Source organism: Hippocampus zosterae, chromosome 8, assembly GCF_025434085.1.
Source record: "Hippocampus zosterae strain Florida chromosome 8, ASM2543408v3, whole genome shotgun sequence".
Taxonomy (NCBI): Eukaryota; Metazoa; Chordata; class Actinopteri; order Syngnathiformes; family Syngnathidae; genus Hippocampus; species Hippocampus zosterae.
Window position 1 is genome coordinate 7,915,430 of NC_067458.1, and position 23,027 is coordinate 7,938,456.

Below are 23,027 nucleotides of genomic sequence, written 5' to 3' on the forward strand. Positions count from 1 at the left end.
AAATGAATGGGGAGCCAGTGAAGGGATGCCAAAGTAGGAGTTATATGCTCCCTCTTACGAGTACCAGTCAAGAGGCGAGCAGCGGCATTCTGTACCAGCTGAAGGCGCTTGATGGAGGACTGGCTGACTCCAAAGTACAGGGCGTTGCAGTAATCGAGCCGGGATGTGACAAAGGCATGAATTACTGTCTCAAAGTGTTCATGTGAGAGGAAAGGTTTTATTTTGGCCAGCTGTCTGAGGTGAAAAAAGCTGGATTTAACAACGGCAGGGTCCCTACTGGGCTAAGTGAAAAAACGCATAGAGTCACCAGCATGATGAGACTCAAGGTGCTGGGCGGGGCTGCGAAGATGCGCAGCCAATCAGGTCACGGGATTGCTGTCATTGGTTGATGTCGCACCAGGAACCAATCATGCTCCTTGAATGAGTGCCCACTGCATATACAGTACAGGCACGTACGAAACCTCCGAGTCACTCAGCATTTTTTTTCTGAATACAGTACTTTGGAAAAATCCGTGATGCACTGAAACCCCGATAAGAAGCAAGGGATCACTGTATTGATTAAATAATGATTGTAAACTGCCAGATCATAGTGCAGAGGTCTGGACTTGTTTAATGTTGCAGTGGAAGATAAAGGTAACTGTTTGTTGCTATAGTAAGAATGATATTGGGTGGCATGGTGGTCGACTGGTTAGCACGCCAGCCACACAGTGCAGAGGTGCAGGGCTCGATTCTGACTCTGTAGAGTGAAATTGATTTTAGAAAATCCTTGACAGCAAGTTTTGTAAAGCTGCCCAAAATAATAATAATACATCAATAATAATGTTTTGCACAGAGACAGTGGAGGAAAAGCACATGAAGTGAATGCTAAATTTTGCTGAGGAATTGAGTTAGTAATTGTAATTGTATTGGAATACAAAGTAGACACTGCAGTACAATTAACTGCTGTTTTTTTTTTGTTATTAAACTTTTTATTGAATTTTTTCAAACAGTTAGAAAAAAACAAAACATGGTCACGTGTTTAAGTACATAGAACCACAACAGTTCATCATCAAATAGTACATACATACATTGACATCCCTGTAAAACGGGTTACAATTACTGCCCTCCCACCTATACAATGTCCTGAACACTGTGCCATATGAGTAGAAAAGTAATGAAATAAAATAAAATAATAATAATAAACAAAAATAAACTTGAGTGGAATGGGGCCAATAGGGTAACTCAACTATCTGTTCAAGCACTACCTTAGGTTTCCGTAAATTTTATCCAGGTATCCCATAATGTCTCAAATTTTTCTTGTTCGGCTCGAAGAGTAAATGTCAGTTTCTCCATTTCAAAAATTTCCCCAACCACCTTAGTCCAGTCTTTGACTGTTGAGGGATATGTCGTCAGCCATGTTCTTGTGATTGCCTTTTTGCTCGCTAACAGTAAGATGTTGTAGGTGTATTTCTGAGCAAAGTTAATGGTGAAGTCAGGTTCCAGTCCCAAGTACAGGGCTTCAAAGGTCGGAGGGACCACTGTTCCCATAATCCTACCCATAGTCAGCCTTGTCTCTTCCCAGTATTTGGAGATGACCGGGCATTCCCAAAACACGTGAAAATGTGAGGCTTTGCTATTACCGCAGGCTCTCCAACAGGCTGTATTCATTCCTTGTGAAGTCCCTTGGGCCGGAACTCTAAAAAACCTGATGACATTCTTCCACCCAAATTCCCTCCAAGAGAGAGCCGATGTACATTTCCATTGCTGTGCTATTGTTCTTTCCCATGCTTCCAGTTGAATTGAATTGCCAGCCTCCTTAGCCCATTTATTCTTTATATATATTGTATCCCCACCTTCTAGTACCTGTAACTCTTTGTAAATTTTCAATATATTACCCCTTCCACGGTCTGACCCATAAAATCGTAGGAATATCTTGATTAAGCCGAAACCACTTTGTTGGACCCACCCTGTGCGTAGAGATCTGTCTAGGTAATGTCTTAGCTGCAAGAATCGATAGAAATCTTGATTAATCAATCCGAAATTGTTTCTAAGATCTTGGAATTGTCGCATCCCGCCCGCCTCAAGGAGGTCCCTATATATCTTTAACCCGTTTCCGATCCATTTTTAAAATCCTGTATCCATTCTGTTTGGTAAGAAATCTGAGTCATATCCAATCCATCTTAGAAGCAAATATGGGCTATTTTCTTTGCCTTGCTTTAATATTCCGTGCCACACCTTAATTGAGGTTCTTATCCAAGGGTTAACACTCTTAAGACAATCAATCAAACCAGGGTCCCCTATAATTGCTTGTAGTGGAATATCGCTAGATACCTGACATTCAATGTCTTTCCACTTCGCACAATAGGATGGATTACAGATATTGGCCAAAATCTTTACTTGGGTTGCCCTATAATAGTTTGACATATTCGGTAGGGAGTGGCCTCCCTTGCTCTTTGCCGACTGTAGAGTCTTGAATTTAATTCTTGGCCTCTTCCCTTGCCAAATAAATTGCGATATTATTTTGTCCAACTCTTGGAACATATCCTTGGGTAAGTCTATTGCTAGAGTTTGGAATAGATATTGTAGTCTGGGCAGCACGTTCCTGTTGATCGCTTCCACTCTTTGCAGTAATCCAAGGAATGGAACCAGGTTCCATCTGTTCAAGTCAGCCTTAATTTGGGCAAGGAGAGGGGAATAATTTTCAAGCCTAATTGTATCTAAATCTTTTGGAATATTCACGCCTAGGTACCTGATCGACACTGAGTCCCAGTTCAAATTGAATTCGTCTCTCATCACATTGCTCGGAGAGTACTTAAATGACAGTATCTGAGTTGTATGTATGTTAAGTTTGTATCCCGAAAATGCTCCGTACTCCCTGATCGTAGAAAGCAATTCTGGGAAAGAGGTAGATGGTTTTCCCAGAAATATTAATATATCGTCCGCAAATAGGGCTAATTTATGAGTATCCCGTCCAACAGTTATCCCCTCGATCTCGTCTTTCTGCCTTATCCACTGACTTAGGGGCTCTATAAAAATGGCAAATAGAAGTGGGGAAATAGGGCAGCCTTGTCGGCATCCCCTTTCTAGATTGAACAAATCAGAATCAGAATCAGAATCATCTTTATTGGCCAAGTATGTAGAACACACAAGGAATTTGTCTCCGGCATAACATGCTGCACTAGTATCATCGTAAACAACAAAATCATTGAACCATTTTAGAGTAACCAGTAGTTTTGTAGTACCATTTTGTGGTGCAAGAAGAGTGAGTACGCCAGTGACTGTTTAAGGAGTTAATGGCTAAAGGGACGAAGCTGTTTAAGTGTCTACTGGATTTGGTGCGCATGGATCTGTAGCGTCTGCCTGAGGGGAGTGGCTGAAAAAGGTGGTGGGCAGGGTGCGGGGGATCCGGGAGGATTTTCCGTGCCCTTGTCTTCTTCTTGCAGTGTGCAAGTCCTCAAGAGTGGGTAGGGCGATGCCAACGATTTTTTCTGCCGTCCTAACTGTCCGTTGAAGTCGGATTTTGTCCTTTTTTGTGGCGGCCCCAAACCAAACCGTGATGGAAGAACACAGGATTGATTCGATGACTGCCGTGTGGAACTGTCGTAGCACCTCCTGTGGCAGGCCATGCTTCCTCAGCAGCCTCAGGAAGTACATCCGCTGCCTGGCCCTTTTCAGGATGGAGATGGTGTTGACTTCCCACTTCATGTCTTGGGAGACTGTGATTCCCAGGAACTTGAAGGTCTTGACGGTTGACACAGGGCAGTTGGATAGTGTGAGGGGCAACTGTGGAGAAGAATCTTTCCTGAAGTCCACGATCATCTCTGCAGTCTTGAGAGTGTTCAGCCCGAGGTTGTGTCGGCTGCACCAGAGCTCCAGCTGCTCCACTTGTTGGCGGTACGCAGACTCGTCAGCGTCTTTGATGAGACAGATGACCATGGTGTCGTCTGCGAACTTTATGAGTTTGACAGCTGGATCTGTTGAGGCAATCGTTTGTGTAGAGCGAGAAGAGCAGTAGCGAGAGGACACATCCCTGTGGGGCTCCAGTGCTGGTGGTGCGTATCGATGATGTTGTTGCTCCCAGTCTCACCTGTTGTGTCCGTCCCGTCAGGAAGCTGAGGATCCACTGGCAGATCGTAGGGGACACGCCGAGGTGGAGTAGTTTGGGGGTGAGGAGTTCCGGGATGATGGTGTTGAACGCAGAGCTGAAATCCACAAACAGAATCCTTGCGTAGGTCCCTGTGCTGTCGAGGTGCTTGAGGATGTAGTGCAGACCTATGTTGACTGCGTCTTCCACAGACCTGTTTGCCCGGTAGGCAAACTGGAGAGGGTCCAGCAGGGGTCCAGTGACGTTCTTTAGGTGGTTCAGCACAAGGCGTTCAAAGGACTTCATGACCACAGATGTCAGGGTGACAGGCCTATAGTCGTTCAGTTCCGATGTTGCCGATTTCTTGGGAACTGGGATGATGGTAGACTGTTTGAAGCAGGATGGGACCTCACACAGCTCCAGGGATCTGTTGAAGATTTGTGTGAAGACCGGAGCCAGCTGGTCAGCGCAGACTTTCAGGCAGGAGGGGGACACTTTGTCGGGCCCCGGAGCTTTCTTGATCTTTTGCTGCTTGAAGAGCCGTCTCAGGTACTGTTCGTGGATTTGTAGTGGAGAAAAAGAAGGTGGGGGGGGGTAGGTAGAGCTGTTTCTGGTAGAGGTGGGTGTGTGTGGGAAATGGGGGTGTCCTTTTCAAATCGGGAGAAAAACATGTTTAGTTCATTAGCAAGACCCTTATTGTTCACTGTTTGGGGGGATGGCATTCTATAGTTAGTGATTGCTTTCAGGCCATTCCATACAGATGCAGAGTCGTTAGCAGAGAACTGTTTTTTCAGCCTCTCTGCACAGCTTCTCTTTGCGATGTTAATTTGCTTTGTCAATTGGTTTCGGGCATGTTTGTACAGTGCCCGATCTCCACTTCTAAATACGGCCTCTTTCTCTTTCCTGAGTTGCCTGAGTTTGGGAGTAAACCATGGCTTGTTATTGTTGAAGGAGCGGAAGGACTTCGTTGGTACACACATGTCCTCACAGAAACTGATGTATGATGTTACAGTGTCTGTGTATTCATCCAGTGTGCCCGTTGAAGTTTCAAAGACGCCCCAATCAGTGCAGTCTAAGCATTCTTGTAGAGCTAGCTTTGCTTCATCTGTCCATTTTTTCACAGTCTTAACAACCGGTTTAACACATTTGAGTTTCTGTCTGCATGTAGGTATTAAGTGGATTAAATTGTGGTCAGAAAGACCCAATGCTGCACGGGCGACCGATTGGTATGCATTTTTGATTGTTGTATAGCAGTGGTCTATAATGTTGCCTTCTCTGGTGAAACAGTCGATGTGCTGCTTATATCTGGGAAGTTCACGGTTAAGATGTGCTCTATTAAAATCACCCAAAATGATCAGGGGTGACTGGGTATTTTAGCTCGAGTTTGTTTACTTGTTCGGCTAGCGTTTGTATCGCCGTGTTAGCGTTAGCTTGTGGCGCAATGTAAACACCGACTAGTAAAAAGGAGGTGAACTCACGTGGCGAGTAGAATGGCTTGCAGTTTAAAGACAGCGACTCCAGGTCCGGGCTGCAGTGTGCGTCGAGCTTCGTGACATCAGTGCACCATTCTTCGTTGATATAGAAGCAAATCCCACCACCTTTCGATTTCCCTGATAGCTCCGTGTCGCGGTCGGCTCGGAGAAGGCGGAAGCCGGGTAGATGTAGCGCGGAATCTGGGTGGCGGTCACTGAGCCAGGTTTCAGTGAAGCAGAGCGCAGCAGAACGTGCAAAGGTTTTGTTGGTCTTTGTGAGAAGTTCATCCATCTTGTTTGGCAGAGATCGTAGATGAGCAAGATGGATCGATGGGAGCGGGGTTCGAAATCCGCGCTGCCGGAGCTTGACGAGCACGCCGGCTCGCTTCCCCCTCCTCCGGCGGCGTTTCCATGCTCCGTACAGCGCAGCCGCTCCGCTCACGATTAGCTCCGAAAAACCTTGTGGATTTTCGTGTGCTGGTGAAAAAAGACCAAGCGTAGACTCCCCAATGCGCAGCAACTTTTCGTAGATCCTCCATTTATCCTTACTTTTGCTATTGGCATATCGTATATAGCCTGTATAGTTCTTATAAAATTGTCATTGAATTTAAATCTCCGTAGTACCTTATATAAATATGACCAGTTGACTGAGTCAAAAGCCTTTTCCGCATCCAATCCCAGCAAAACGGCTTCTAAGTCATGTGCCTTTATATGAGCAATTATGTGTAGGGTTCTTCTGACGTTATCCATAGTCTGTCTCTGCCTAATAAAGCCGGTCTGAAGTATACAATATCTGGAAGCATCGATTCCAAACGTCTTGCTAAAATTGATGTAAAAAGTTTATAGTCTTGGTTCAAGTTTCTAATTGGACGGAAATTTGTCTGTTTTGTCCTTCCCCTCTTTTGGTATCAAAGCAATGATCGCCTCTCTCCAAGAGGGATGGATGGCTCCTTTTGATAGGACCCAATTGAATGTTCTCAGTAGTAGTGGCGATAAAATGTCACTGTAAGCCTTGTACCACTCGGAGGGGAATCCATCTGTGCCCGGGCATTTATTCGGCTTTAGTCGGGAAATAGCCTTCTGTAATTCATCCATAGTCACTTCAGCCATGAGAACCTCATTTTGATCTCCTGAGACCGTTGGGAGTTTGAGTGACTCCAACATGACGTCGGGAGCTCCCCCATCATCAGGGACCCTTAGGGAATAGAGATTTTTATAGTATCTTTCGAAGCAACCCTGGATATCCTTGAAGTCATGTTTCATTTGTCTGGTACAAGGATCCTTAATTTTATGTACCACCCTCTCGGCTTGTTGTTTCCTTAATTTATATGCCAGGTTTCTCGTCGCTTTACTACCCGCCTCATAGTAATTTCGTTTTAAGAAAGTAATTTTTTTCTGAACGTCTAGATCGTAGATATCTTTTATCTGATTTTTAACTGCCTTAATTTTTTGGTCCACCTCCGATTGAACGTATTTTTTGTGTTGTCTCTCTAATTGCTGCAATGAGTATTCGAGTTTCTCCAGTCTGGATTTCTTTTGCGAACCCAATTTTGCAATAATTTTCCCTCTCAAAACTGCCTTGCCTGCACCCCACACCATAATTGGGGACACCGCTCCGTTGTCATTTTCTGACAAAAATAGTGAGATTTCCTCTTTTATTTCCTCCCTCGTCTTTCCCTTAAGTGCATTTAAGTTAAGCCTCCATGCCCATGGACCTCTATTATATTTTACTAGCAAATCTAAATAAACTCGGCTATGGTCTGATATGTCCATTATTCCAATTTTACATGTCCTTATAAGGACGAGATCTTTACTGTACATGAAAAAGTAATCAATCCTTGAATAAGTATTATGTGGCGCTGAGTAAAAAGTGTAATCTCTGGTAGTTGGGTTAAGCTCTCTCCACACATCACATATGCCCATCTCCTTCATCATCTTTCCCACTTTCTCAGCCACTGGGTTATTGTGCTGCTGTGATGTTCGTGACACGTCCATTTTAAAATCCAATCTTATATTGAAGTCACCACCACATATGACCAATCCTTGGGCCTTAGTTATCATTAAGTCAAAAATATGTCGATAGAACCCCCACGATGCCCCAGGTGGAGCATGAACATTTATAAGAGTCACAACAGATCCCTCCATTTTACCCACAACCATAGTGTACTTCCCTTCTTTGTCTTTAATTTCTGACTGCAACTCGAATATTACTTTTGTGGAAATAACAGTAGCCACCCCCCTCCTATGTCCTTTCTCGTAGGAGGCTGAAAACACTTGCTTAAATCCCTGTCTTCTGAGTTTCAAATGTTCCAAGTCAGTTAGGTGGGTTTCTTGCAGAAACATTATGTCTATCTTGTCTTTCGCCATTTTGCCCAGAATTTGGCTTCTCTTCATAGGATTTAGGATACCTTTCACATTGTACGAAGCGAACCTAAGTGGCTTTTTGTGACTTTCCATCAAAAAGTAAACAACGCCTATTGCTTAAACGACCCATTTTCCACTCGAACTCTGACATGTTAATGAAGAAAAAGAAAAAGAAGAAAATAAAAATAGAACAAGACCTGAGAAGAACAAACTCAGTAACGTGCGAAAGTTCCGCCGAGTAAACACTCCGCTGCAAGGTCTCAAATTTGACCCCAAAAGAGCCAGGATCTTCTGCTGGCTTGGAGGGGAAGCCTCTACTACAGTTCCCTTGTAGAGGGCCCTCCGTTAATCGTCGCTCCCCCACGCACATTTACACATAGGAGTCCAAGCATCCCCGATCATATCTATGTATACATCCATGCACACATACATACACACACGAACAGGCATACATACTCATTGACTCACGTATACTCTAAAGCATAACCACCTAGTTGCATTTCACATATACGTACGCACACCCACACACATACTCGTGCATACCTATTTCCCTACATACCTTTTCCACATGTTCCTACAGTGTTTACTAATACACTTACTCACGCACACCCCTGTGCAATCATACATACAGTAACTGCTCAATCGTACGCATGTTCGCGTATACACCAACACACGCATGCTTACACCCATACCCAGGCATATTCACACATAAACCCAAATACTGTTCAATTCAACTAACCCTTAGTTGTTCCACAGTGGAAAATCTCGTCACCTTGTCAGGCTTCAACAATTTTCATTGTCCACTCTCCTGTATGCGGCCATTTGTTTCTTGAAACCCTCACGTGGAGCTTCCAGCTGTTGTTCCTCACCGCTCGCAGGCTGATGCCACAGTCTGTTCTTAATTTTGTCAATCCAGGTGGTAGGAGGTTTGTATACAGCCACGGGAAAACCCCTCTTCAGCATGTCGGAAGTGGCCTCCTGTGCTGAGTTGTAAAGGTACGTTTCCCCCTCGTAGAATATTCTCATCCTCGCTGGAAACGGAGTCTGAAATCGTATCCCTTTCTCCCGCAGCACCTTCTTCGCCTCTGCGTATTCCCGGCGTTTCCTCAGGGTCTCTGGAGCATAGTCGTGGTCGACAAAAACTCTCTTCTCTTTGTACAGAAATCCCTTCTTGTGCCAAACATTACGCAGGACCTCCTCCTTCATCGTATTGCTGGCAAATTTTACTATTATTGACCTCGGGGGGGAATCGGCGGGGGGTTTACGGCCTAGCGCTCCATGCGCCCGCTCAATCTTCAGATCGGTGGAGGGAGAAAGCTCGAGCTTTTCTTTAAAGAGATGTTCTATAAACGCTATCATCATTGCCGAGTTGGTCTCAGCCCCCTCCTCAACTCCATAAATTCTTATATTGTCCCGTCTTGCACGTCCCTCTTGATCAGTTATCTTATCTTGCATTGTAGCTTGTAGCTGTAGTAGCTCCCTCGTAGCCTCTTCCAGCCCCAGCACTCTTTCTTCTGTCTCCGAGATCCTCGTTTCGACGTCATCTATTCTGTTGTTAGTCGTCTTAATTTCGTCCTTGATTTCGGTGAGTGTATTGGCGCTTTCACGCCGGAATTCCCTTAATTTTTGCAGGATCGTTGATAGGTTAGCTGTAGCCTCATTAGCCCGTTGCTCCCCGGGTTCGGGCCGGCCGTCAATGTCGCTTGCGGCGCGATCCTCCCCGTCCAAGTGGGTTATTTTAAACCGTGAAACCGACTTTTTGTGTGCTTTAGGCATTTCGTTAACACTTTTAAATACAAATAAATTTCGTCAAAATACTAATAAAGTACGGCGTTGCTCGAAGTGATCGAGGAGCTCTGCAGCCGTGCGTCCTACTCCCTGACAGCCATCTTGGCAACCCAATTAACTGCTGTTTTAAGTAACTACAAAGGAAACTTAAAAGAAGGAAAGGAAGTTTGTCAGGAAATAGATGGCCTGCCGCTCGACGCGTATACACATTCCTGCCCATTCCATGCTGGCCTATGGCATTTAGCTCAAGGTCAAGTGTTTGAGAGGTAAAAATGGTGCGCAACTCTAAAATGTAGCATATATCTCGGTCACCAAGTAGATCATCATTTTATTTGATTTTTTTTTCTCCAGACATATGAACAGGGCAGGCCTCGACAAGGCCCAAATGTGGCCCAACAGCAACACTTGTAAATCTCTTCTTTTTTTTTCGCATTTTGGCAAATTCCAGACTTGTCATTCCAGTCTAACAAGTCGGGTGGGTGCTTTCACACCAGCATCTTTTGAGTATGTTTCTAAGTTTCAGTTGAACACAGCAAATGAACTTTGATGGTGACCATGTCGACAGGGGCCTCTCTTATCAATGCTGCGTATACACAAAACGGTTTCTAAAAGATGGATACGCAAATTCCTGCACAAAGTGTGTAACATGTCGAAAAAAAAATAAAACGTTGACTGGAAAAATTGCACACGGGTACAGTGGCAGGACTTACCAAAGCTGCGTACGCACAAAACTGCGCTTGTAAAATGCATATGCAAATTACTGCATGAAGTACATGACCCTCTAAATTAAAAAATAAAAGATGAGAAAAAGTGTGCACGGAAGCTTTAACCCATCCGTACACGCATTTTGGGGAAGGAAGAAAGGAAATCATGCAATGCAATCGGGGAAGTGGTGAATTAAAGATCATGCTTCTCTCACACATCCACTTAAACTTATTATTGAACGTCCAAATTGTATTTATATATTTTGCAATTTGTGTACAATTTTGTTTTTGTCTGTATTATTACAAAGAAGCTGCTCATGCTTTTTAAAGTGCCCTTCATAAAGTGAGCATGCACACTCATACGGGGTTGGACTTTGAGCCTTGCAGCTCCCCCCAAAAAAGTACATTTATAATCATTGAATTTACTTAATTTGGATACATACATCGATTGCACATGATTAGAAAGTGCTTAACTTTTTCCATGAAAACATTTAAATAATTTATCTGTTAGTTAAACACAATTGTTAGTTACGCGCAACCAACGTACATGTGCGAATTAATTAAATCCAATAATTTTTATTTTCAGTGCAGCCTACAAGAGTTCACATGCGCATGAGTTCACCTGCAGCGTGTCTTCAAACCCCAAGTAGGTCCCGCTTGGGCTTCATAGCCGCATCTCGCATGAATCAGAGCGCGCTGATTGCTGAGAAAAAACATACCTTAAATTTTAACTGTGTGCAACCAATGTACACAAATTACATAAATTGCAGGGGCTACTTTTTGCAGTGCAGCAACATTTGCATTCCGGAATTGTGTCCCTTTGTGTGAGAGCACACCTGCGCCTCATGCCATCTCAAGAGGAGCCGCAAGGCTTGATAGGTCGCACCATCGCAATTGTGTACATTCATTCATTCATTCATTCATTCATTCATTCATTCATTCATTCATTCATTCATTCATTCATCTATTTATTTTTTTATAGATGTGTGTGTGTGTGTGTGTGTGTGTGTGCGCGTGCGTGTGTGGTAGAATCTCCCTGACCACTTTTTTTCCACCTTCTGTCCTGTGTGTGTGTGTGTGTGTCTTTATTTATTTATAATTGTTTTTTGGGGGGGTAGGGGGGGGGGGGTACGATGCCAACTTAGGCCACCAAACAATATTTCCTTCCACATTGATAAGCATTGTCTTCATGATTCACCCTCAAGAGTTGGCCAGCATGGCTCATTCATTTTCATGTACTGCGATTACAGTGACCATATATGGTTAGTTAGATTTGGCCATGTAGAGGGCGGTTCAGTGACTTATTAGGGAAAATGTCCTACAGGTGCGTGTACGTATAAGCTTGGTTTGGCAAAACATTGTGAAATGAAAAAGACCAATGTCCACCTGCAAAATGTGCGGTTAAAATGAGTAAATGAGAAACTATTGTTGTGCTTATCCTAATCCAACGCTTGAGCTGGACAAATGCGTCATGATGCTGATGTGTACTTCAAAATAACTGTGTGAAAATAAGCCATCATAAAGACCTCGTCGAGTTGATAAACTCAGGATGCCGTTAGCAGCTTTGAGAAGCTCTGCACACATACAGTAGGTTACAGGACGGTATGAAGGTAACCTCATCTTATCTGAGACTGCTCAGAACACATTCTTCTTTCAGCAAGGCTGAGCACATGGTGTATTGACGAGGGCTTTAAGTGTTTACACAGGTGGGAAAAGATTAATGCACACTCAGGTCAAAATGTTACATAACTTTCCCGTGGTGACTGTCAATATTGCATATGATGATGACAGTAGAACCTCCAAATGCCAACACCATAAAGGTCATTCAATTGAACATTTGGCCAACGTTTTCAGGAAAAATAAAATAATATGCATTAGACAGTGGACAAAAACTTGAAGCTCAAACAGTCATTGTGTGTGACCTCATAACAGACCACAGTGTACCTCAGGAGTTCAGTCAACAAATAATATTGTAGGTGCAAGTTAAACAGCCAAGTCAATCTTGTCTTATCTGCCAATTATTGAAACGGAATTGGACGCCGGCCTTTTTTTGTACATTCCAGATTGTGGTTCGTCCAGGCAAAGGCCTTTTGTTGATCTTGTATTTTAGTCTTACACAAGTATGCTTGTTATGGTTTTTTGGCAACACATTTCGTTCAGTCCAGCTTGCACTCTTGCCTGGATTTTGTCAGTTTCCCTGCATTTGCGTCCACAACCCTGCGCTAAACCGAACAATGTGTGCATATAGTGAACACCACACACACGCAATTTACAGTGTTCCAATTGCCTGCCATACATATTTTTGGAATGTGGGAGGTAATTGGAATACCCGTAGAAAACCCACAGAAGCACAGGGAGAACATGCAAACTCCATCCATACATATTTATGTTGAGAGAGAGAGAGAGAGAGAAAGAGAGAGAGAGAGAGAGAGAGAGGTTTGCACATAGAGTATGAACACACTCACTGTGTTAATAGGGTCAGGGCAGTTGAAGAGACCTTTCTTAACATTCACTGTATACTGTATCCTGTATGACAGCATTTCACGTCAACGGATGATTTCATCAGGAAGTCAGATCAAAGCTATGAGAGGTTCTCACTCAACACACTCATAAAGGTTGAGGAGATGGCGCAATGTGTCCTGACCTTGTTATGGAACTGCAGCCACACACATCATTATTTCAGGCGAGACTTGGCCATGTGGATCTCACACATTTGTTTGTGCTTGAGCTTGAGCCTCTCAACTGACTTTGGACAAAAATCAGCCTATGCCCTGGACTGGTCGCCATCGAATTACAGTGCAATTATAGAGGCAGACAAACATTCACACTCATGTTTACATCATCACAGAGTGGGAAATAGAGTAACACTTCCTGCACGAAAGTCAGGCGAGTGAACTGTTTGTTACACCATTGCCCAACTTGCCCACAAAACAAGCAATCTTACAAATGCAAGAAACATTTTACAATAAAAAAGATAAATTCCTAAATCTGCACCTTTATCTGCTATCTGGCCAAATTGTTATCGGTTCCATCTATCTATATATATATGGTACTCATTTTTCAAACTACCTCGCTGCCCCTCTCCACTTTGTGATCTAACGTCAGCGCAGAAACAAACTGATGTTAGCCATTCTAGCTAGCTAAATGTCTCGTGATCAAGCCAAAAATAGTAAATTCACCAATTGCTGACACGCCAACTCTGATAGTTGCAAAAAGTCATTTGATAATGTTAACTCATTCAGCACCAGCCAATTCTAGACCAAGTCTGAAAAGACGTTTAAAAACATCTTTGGGAGTGAATGAGTTAACGTTCCTGTGCATTTGTTGAAGAGTGATGGGAGGCGCTCTTTAGATACAATATCATATCGGACGTTTTGCTTCCTCGGGCGGCTCTCCGTAAGCATTTTCTGCATTTTCTTCCTCTACGAGGTATCAGAAAAATTCCCTAAAGAGACGACTTTTTCCAACAAGGAGGAAAAGTTGTCAGGCTTGTCGAACGCTTGTACCGGGGGGGGGGGGGGGGACTTCTATTCCTTTGTCTTCACTGACAAAAAACAGTTCATGGAGCTGCTGAAAAGTTTTAGTGGTTTCGAAGAGCGTGGTAGGACTATACCTTGAGACTGGTGGCCATCCCATGTTGAATGAATGTGATTTAAATGATCGGTCGGGGAGAAGTAATGTAGCGGGAACAGGCTTGTTTCCAACTCCCAAGTATACAAATTACAATACAACAATCCATAAGAGCATTTTTTTTGCGCATAGGATATTGAAAGATGTTACGCAACAAGACCTGAAGCTGTATTCACACATTAAAGTGACGCGAATAGAATGCAGTGACAAGAAGTGATGACAAACAAAGTAACTGCCTGTGATGCAAATAAGGCGGTCACAAAGGTGAACAATTCCTTAGTTTGAGCAATGCGAGCAATGTTTCAAGACAAATAAAGAAGCTGCGTTGCCGTTGTCCTGCAAAGTGAGTCAAAGGGTGAGTCAGTTTAGACTCACAACATACAGTCTTTGCCACTCACTGCATTATTTGTGTTTGTTTTGTTTTAACAAGGCCGTGTGACCACATAAACTGCATAATTGTAGTTGTAAATGTCCCCAGTGTGGGACGAATAAAGGATATCTTATCTTATCTTAATTAAAGAGTTTGTGCTGTCAGTTTTGGGGGAAAAATGTTGAATTAGACGAATCCCTTTTTGTATGCCTCTCGTACTTGAATTCCTATACAGCAGTTTTCATTTGTTTGTAATGTTGAGAGTTTATGGTCTCATCTTTCTGCTTGCATAAGAGCAAGAATTAAAGCACATGTCCCAAGAGAGTTAGAATGAGATTCACCTGTGCACTTACGTACAATAACATTGTGTTAATGCATGCATTGTGTGGGCAGACACAATGAACGTTTGTCTCGCTGCATCCTATTTTTCTACTTGGGGCTGACGCACACATTCATAGACACAATCACCTCTATAGACGTCTACACGTGCAAACACACACACACACACACACACACACACACACACACACACACACACACACAAAAAACTAATCGAGACACAGTTCTTCCTGGCTTCCGACAAGTCCCAACTGTTAATGACAACAAAACAGGAACAATCTGATCTTCTCTTCCTGCCTCACACTTCCTGCCCACCGCCTCTTCCTCCTTTGGCAGACCGACAAAGATATGGGTGTTCAGAAAAAAAAAGACTTTCGGAAAAGAGCTGAAAAAGACAGCAAGGTTTCTGTATTTGTACACGTGTCAGCTGTCAGAATAAATTTGCATCTTTTCGGCCTTTTATTTCGTTGAGCACAAGGTGTGTAAAACTCATTTTCACTGAGGGCCAAATCAGGAAGGAACTGAACAGCAAAATTCACAACAGTTGTTTATGACAAAAACTGACTCCTGCATTTTCAAATATGACCACTTCTATGCTTCATTTCTGTGATGGCCTTATCAAACTATACCACTTTTTTTTGTTTTTGTCATTTACGACGGTTGCAACGGCGCCCCGGTGTTACAGTGGTTAGCACGTCGACCTCACGGTGCAGAGGTCGTGGGTTCGATTCCAGCTCCGGCCTTCCTGTGAGGAGTTTGCATGTTCTCCCTGTGCCTGCGTGGGTTTTCCCTGGGGACTTCGATTTTCTCCCACTTTCCAAAAACGTGCATGGAAGGTTGATTGGTCACCCCAAATTGTCCCTAGGTGTGAGTGTGAGCGCGGATGGTTGTTCATCTCTGTGTGCCCTGCGATTGGCTGGCAACCAGTTCAGGGTGTCCTCCGCCTACTGCTTAAATCTATCCCCGATGAATGTGCTGAATAGATGAACTCCATTTTTATAAATCACGTAATGTTTACATGACTGGAACACGGTGGAGCATGTAAATAGATAAGAATAGGTCACGTTGCAGGTGACCGGAGAGGTTCATTTCCAATTATTTCAATCAGAAAGACAAAAAAAAAAGTCTATGTGTAAACCTGCCTTGTGTAACAAATGTAGTTTATGGTTTTATTTACAGTACATCGTATTGTTTATAATAACTAATTTATAACTAATTTATAACTATTTAACCAACTATTTGTTGGCCGATCCACCACAAATAGTTATTAGGCCAGATTTCCAAGACTAGACATTCATGGAATTGGATGAATATGATATTCTGTAAGCTAAATTCTATCCACATCATCACGTCTTTAAAAAAAGTTGATTTTGTTGGTACAATTCCAAAAACATGCGTGGCAGGCTGATTGAACACTCTAAATTGTCCCTAGGTGTGAGTGTGAGTGCGAATGGTTGTTTGTTTCTGTGTGCCCTGCGATTGGCTGGCAACCGATTCAGGGTGTCCCCCGCCTACTGCCCGGAGACGGCTGGGATGGGCTCCAGCACCCCCCGCGACCCTAGTGAGGATCAAGCGATACGGAAGATGAATGAATGAATGAATGAATGGTACAATGTATTTATTTATTTTACATGTGGCTATTAATTATGACTATTTATTTTAAAAAAACAGTTAATTAAAGGTTTTATGATGTCAAATTCTTACTGAGTTGAACTTTTTGTCACGTGTGTCTCTGACAGTATCCTCACATCACTTCGGGTCTAAATCGCATTCACTGGCTAAAAATAAATATCTGAAATTTATGACGCGTTAGAAACTAACTTCTTTTTTTCAAATTACACCCAATTATATTATATCAGCCCTTTAATTTTGGTAATCTATCATTATATATAAACACACATACACACACACACACACACACACTCACACACACATGCCCGCACTCCTTAGCGGCAGCATATAAAATCAGGTTAACACATTTTTAAGAAACAGCCTCGTTTGTCAGAAGGCCTGAACCCACAAGCGTGAATGTAGACACACGCACACACACGCACACAGACACACACACACACACACAAACACACACACACGCACACACACACGCGCGCGCGCGCACACACACAGCACCTGATGTGCTGCGGTTCTGATGGAGGAAGTGAAAACTTGGTCCATCTGCTTTGACAGGAAGTCAACAGAAGCCACAAAAAGGCACACTGACGTCAAGCAGAGCCACAGGAACACCTCCCCACACCATGTGCGCACACACGCACACACACACACGCACACACACACACGCGCGCACAAACACACAAACACACGTAAACACACACACACACACACACATACGCAAACACATCATGACATAATAAGTTCTCATTCAAGTCCCATCTTGTCAAACCACAATTGCACAGATAAAAACCATCATCGCATCATTCTGTGGAATACGAACTACTCATACACATGCTGTCAAGCACACCTACATTACCTTAACATTAAAGGCAGAAACATTCTCTGAAAAAAGGATGTAGGAGTGTTTCAAAGGTCAAAACCTTGAAGCAGATGTCATGCTCTAGAGACTTTGTATCTGAAAGTTATTTAGAATAATGTCAAGTGTGACTTGACTGACAAATGACCCTTTATTTCCATTATGGACCCAATTATGTCTTCATACTAACAACTCCAAGCTGATAGATTCTCAGTTAAGTGTAAAACTCATTCACTTTCAAATGCGAACAAGTCAATTTTTTCATGTTCGCACACGTTGAGAGGTTTCACTGACGCATGTAAATACAAGCACGGTGTAAAAATCACATGCTGAAAACAGGGAGGTTTCTGTTATGGCTTAGTCGACAGTTTTATCAGATCAGAGTTTCTAATGTAGTTTTGGTGTGCTTAATGACGACAATAACAAAAAAGTGTAGGGGTACAATGCAAATGGTATTCAAGGGGAAAGTTGTCATGTATGCGATAAAGTGGTGCGGGGGTTGGGACGAAAGCGATCAACAATAACTAAAGGCATGTCTGGGCTACATCAGTAATACACCAGCTAAATAAAGATGAGTTCATGCTGTAACAATCCAAATTTTCATCTGAGCCTCTTCTTACCTGGGAGGCACACTTTGGTGACTGCAGGCTGATTTGCGGCTGCAGGAGATCTCCTGGAAGAAGGAAAGAAAGTCAAGAATGATGGTGGACGTTTTGGATAACTGTTTATGAATGACATTTAGTAAAGTAAGTGCTTTAATGATTCATACCGGTGATACAAAACTCATGCCAGGTTGAAAAACTTCATTGGATTCTCCCACCATTTTAGACATGAACCATTTCATGCCCAAATAATGATAACCTGTAACCTAATAACCAGATAAGGTGTCCACCAAAGTAACCGTTGGCCCTAAAAGGGTTCAACCTAAAACATTGTAAATGTTTAATGAAGAATGTTTGAAAAATATATCAACTGTATAATTTATTTGTCGAAATAGCCGAAGATTAAAGGTCTACATCAGGGATGACCAACTGGCAGCCCATGGCCTGCGGCCCCAATCTGACTGGTCCCTGGAATAATTAAAAAAAATAAAAATAAAAAAAAAGAGGGGAGTATTTTTTTGTAAATATCTTTGAAGAACCCCCACAAAATCATTCAAAAAACACAGTTAAATATTCAATATATGTTTTCTCCCAAAATGTGTGTGTGTGCGTGTGTGCACGCGCGTGTGGAGGGGAGGGGCAAGATAGTAGAAAATCCCTGAAAAAAAAACCCAGAACCCCCCCCAGAAAAAAATGATGAAAAAAGATTGAAAAAAAACTCACACAGATAAGACAAAAAGTCTCTTTCTCTCTCTCTCTCTCTCTCTCTCTCTCTCTCTCTCTCTCTCTCTCTCTCTCTGTCTCTCTCTCTCTCTCTGTATACACGACGGCGGGCATCCTTAAAAAAATGCATTGCTGCCCTACATACATATTTTTTGTCTTTTTGCACCACCGTGAAGTGATATATTTACGATTGCTACTGTCACTTTGGATAACATCTCCTTTACAACAAGTGTGGTATTCATCAGAAGGACTGACATCATCAAGGCGTGAAAACAAATGTTTGCTTTCTGCAGCGCTCCAAAATGTGAGGTAAAACAATTACCGCTACTCATTCATATATGCATACATATATTTCTATGGTGGCATGGTGAGCGACTGGTTAGCAAATGCACCTCACAGTGCAGAGATCAAGAGTTTAAATCCTGACTTCGGCCTTCCTGTGTGGGGTTTGCATGTTCAAGTAAAAGCATATTGGTTGGACCAATATATTAATGAACACATAATGGGTCATAAAAGTTGAATTTAAAATTCATAGAGACATTTCCCAAAGGTTTTCTAAATAACCAAAATCACTTCATAAGTTCTAGTGACGCTCCAAGTAAAATAGAAAGCTGTTAACGTCACTAGAACAGACGCCAGCATAAACCTTGTTTTGTAAAGCTCGTGACTACCATCTTGTGGTAACTTGTGGTTACACATCTACAGACTCTTTAAATCAGGGGTAGGGAACTCCGGTTCCTCGAGCGGCATATCCGGTTTGTTTTAGATACCTCCCTTGACCAACACAATTTATTCAAAGAATTAGGTAATCAGAAAAGCTCTGTAGAAGCCTGAAATGCTCCTGATCATTTGAATTTGGTGTGTTGGAGTTGGGAAAGATCTAAAACAGGCCGTGTGTGTGTGTGCGTGTGTGTGTGTGTGTGTGTGTGTGTGTGCGTGTGTGTATTAATGTGTATATATATATATATATATATATACACACACACACACACACACACACACTAGCTGGTTCATCAGCTAGTTCCTGCGGAAGGCTGGTAAGGTGGGCCTTCGGCCCACAAAAGTGTTGTTGCTTGGTTCAACTTTTTGTTCATCTTCATTGCTTATCGCGAAAATAAAGAGATGTTTAGCTCTACTAAATAACTAACAATTTCATTGCAATGCTTGTGGGTAGACAACATTTTTTCGCTAAGATGCCCGCGCGATCGTAGTGAGCCACTGCCTGAGCGGCGCAGTGGCGGCGCAGTGGCGGCGCAGTGGCGGCGCGCAGCGGCGCGGTGAAGTGAAGTAGGTACGTTTTGAAAAGGGACAGACGGAAGGACAGACCGCGTGCGGGACGACGCGCAATATATATATAGATATATATATATGGCTCTCGAGGACCCGGGCTTCCCAATCCCAGCTTTAAATGATGGCGTATTGCAGTGACACGTTTTTGTGCATTAAACAAAAAAAAATAAGTTTACTTAAAATGATATTGTCTTTTTCTTTTTAGAATAAATGGAATGATATTAAATTAAAATAAACGTAATTGATTACACTTAACATTCATCATGTCTTCAAACGTGTGAGTAACGCCTTAAAGCCCAATGCAACTTGAACTCAGTGATGTAAGCCAGAGAATGAATAACTTACTTGCTGGAGGCACACTGGACATTGGTCAGAACAGTGAAGTTATTCCTCACACTTCGAAGGCTTGCCAGGACCTGGACACATAAGATAAAGATTTTCATGAGTTATCATGCATTTATTTCGTGCCAGCTTTGTTCACTGTTTAGTTCATTCTTGAATGGAACTCGGTATATGTTGTCCGTTGACTGCTACAGTACGGTATATATTGAAATAGTAAAATAACGGAAAGTGTAACTACAGTGTGTGAAATGTGGTATTTTTTAGGCAAAATCTGATGCCACATCTGTTATAACAATAACGATCAAAAGACAGCACAGTGAAGAGCGATTATGATGTATGCTTCACAGTTCTGAGATTTAAGGTTCAAATTCGGGACTTCCAGTGTGCTATTTGCATCTTCTCACACATATATAAAACTTGCTTCTTAGGTTATTTTCAGACTCTAGATTGGTTCGAAATATGAATGAATATACCGCCGTTATTTTGCAAAACCACAGTTGTGCTTAGTTTTATTCTGTATTCAGACTGTACAGATAACACATGTGAAATATGCTTGATGCTGGAATGGCTTCAATGAATTGTAATTATTTCCTGTGGAAAAAAATGTTCAGAATTCCAAAAAAATCATAGGACACCCACCAGTTTCCTGCAATTGAACGTGTTCAACCTTTGAAATTATACAGTAACAGATTTCTCTAAATGTTCAACAACAGATGGGGAAATATTTACCTGAGCAAAAGGCGTCACGATCAGGTCATCACCATGTCTGGAAGGACACAGAAATGTGTACTAAGAAATGTGTTCAAATGCAGTGAATGCTTTGCTGTTGATAGCATTTTAAATACCACTCCATTAGTCATGGACAACAGCTAAATTGACCAAGCCAGTCCCATCACTGTAATGAATTGAGAGAGAAGGACTCGCAAAGCGTCTTGGAGGAAGGTCATAATTAGGAGTTTTCAGTCCCGAGGGGATATGTGACTTTTTGTGAGGCATTTTTGTACAATGACTAATCTATTTTTGTACACTTGAGAAAGACACTTCAAATCACTTTCATGCTCTCTGAAGCCACATATTTATTACTGAGGAGATATTTGCAGGCATCGCCACTCAGTATTTATCAGTGGATCAACATCAGAGTGGCTGATCTAGCCCCAATGTAGCGTTGTGCATGTTGGGGACTTCTCAAAACAGCAAATCTGGCATGATAGAAACTGCATGTAAACTGCTCATTTACTCATTCGCTTATAAGTGAGCTATGGTGAGGTTAATTGTTGTGATGTTTTCAGAGGTTGAATTGGACATACATTTTGGTGCCAAATGATTGCCATTTTTGAACATTATGAACAACGATTTTGAATGGAGAAATTGTGTCCGGTTCCTCCGCACACGCCCACCAAGAAATGGAAAGAGTTAGGTATTTATTGATTTCTTCAAAACAAATTGATAAAAAAAAATACATGGAGAGTGTTTGAATGAAAATGAGCCAGACCGGACAGATGATCCCTACAAGAAACATGTTTGCTAGTCTTTGCTGGTAAACTTGCTAGCAAGTATGCTAGCAAAATTTAAAAAAAAAAAAAAAAAAAAAAAAAGTGGTTTAAAGCTTAAATACATAATCCATTGAATTGATTGAAACATGAACTTTTTTCCAGATGAAAACAAATAAGAGAAGCAGAAGAGCTAATGCTTCACTTGTGGACAGCCGAGTCCTCTTTCACGTGCTGGCCGCCATTTTGCTTGTAGCATCGAAACTGAGATGACTTAGGCAAGCAAAGTTTGTTTCGGATTCGATCAAGTGTTGTGATTGGCCAAGGACATAGGAAGAATGGCAGGATGATGCAGCAGTGGAAGGAAGGGGGATAAAAATATGCAGTTATCATAATTTGCCCCAAAAAATGACGTAGGCAATTGACTGTGTGGCCCGACGAAATGTAGGAGTCTCTGCCAGGGGTACAAACGATAGAAAGCAAAATAAAAACAGAGAGTGACTGGCATGATTTCCTCATGCATCACCGGCCAAACTGGCTGGTAAAGTTTTTATCAACACTAACCAAAATTAATTTGAACCCACATTTGTCAGATTGGCAGGTGTTCATTAGAACCCTGGCTGGAATCAAATCACCTCCAAGTATAGCCAGTGCAGTGAAATACTACATAATTGCAAACTACAGCCCCAATAATATAGACATCGTGAATTTTACACCTCTTTGATAGTGTCAATCAGAATTTTTACGATAATATTTTTAACATTATTCAATTGTGAAGGTGTACCTAAGGTGCGGCCAGTGAGTGTACAGTATTTGAATGTTTCAACTCACAGCTCAGAGGCAATGGAGGAGTTCCGTGACATGGACTTGGGTGATAGATCATAGTCGCTGTCAGAGCGATACAAAAAGGACTCTCTGCGCTGGTTGTGACCTGGGAAGTTGGTGTGGAGGACAAGACCAGAGCCGGGGGAGGCCTGAGGGTCCAGAGGACTGCAGCTGGTCGAAGGGCCATTCTCCACATCGAAACTGCAAACATAACGGCGCACTGATTCAGACCATTTCATTTTCATCGACCATTTCGCCTTTGAAGACAATCAACGCATATAATATTTTATGGACTCTTCAGCATGTGAGAATTAGCATGAATGACACAAGGGCTATTAAAATATCAAACATATAATCTTACAGATTTCATTATACAAACAAAATGCTTTGACTTTGATACTATTCAGTGGGTCTTTTGATGTCTGGGGTAGTTTTAATTTGCTGGGTGAGGATGAAACAAGTGTAGCGCAGATTGACTCATGTACCATCAACATCGCCTTAAGGGCCACACACACACACACACACACACGCACACACACA

At 42.4% G+C, this 23,027-nt stretch overlaps 1 protein-coding gene and 1 long non-coding RNA gene across 5 annotated transcripts in view; one reads left to right on the forward strand and one right to left on the reverse strand.

Annotated features, from left to right (window-relative positions):
- LOC127605760 (uncharacterized) overlaps positions 1-23,027 on the forward strand; it is a 131,791-nt gene that overhangs the window by 56,038 nt on the left and 52,726 nt on the right. The gene's annotated exons all lie outside the window — the stretch shown is intronic.
- Positions 1-23,027, reverse strand: part of pde4ba (phosphodiesterase 4B, cAMP-specific a) — a 176,392-nt gene that overhangs the window by 42,532 nt on the left and 110,833 nt on the right. For all 4 annotated transcript variants that reach the window (XM_052073390.1, XM_052073391.1, XM_052073393.1 and 1 more), the window contains 4 exons: positions 22,494-22,688; positions 20,902-20,938; positions 20,176-20,246; positions 17,836-17,888 (listed from right to left, as the gene is read on the reverse strand). In XM_052073390.1, the coding sequence (XP_051929350.1) occupies positions 17,836-17,888; positions 20,176-20,246; positions 20,902-20,938; positions 22,494-22,688 (356 nt within the window). The remainder of the gene's footprint in view (positions 1-17,835; positions 17,889-20,175; positions 20,247-20,901; positions 20,939-22,493; positions 22,689-23,027) is intronic.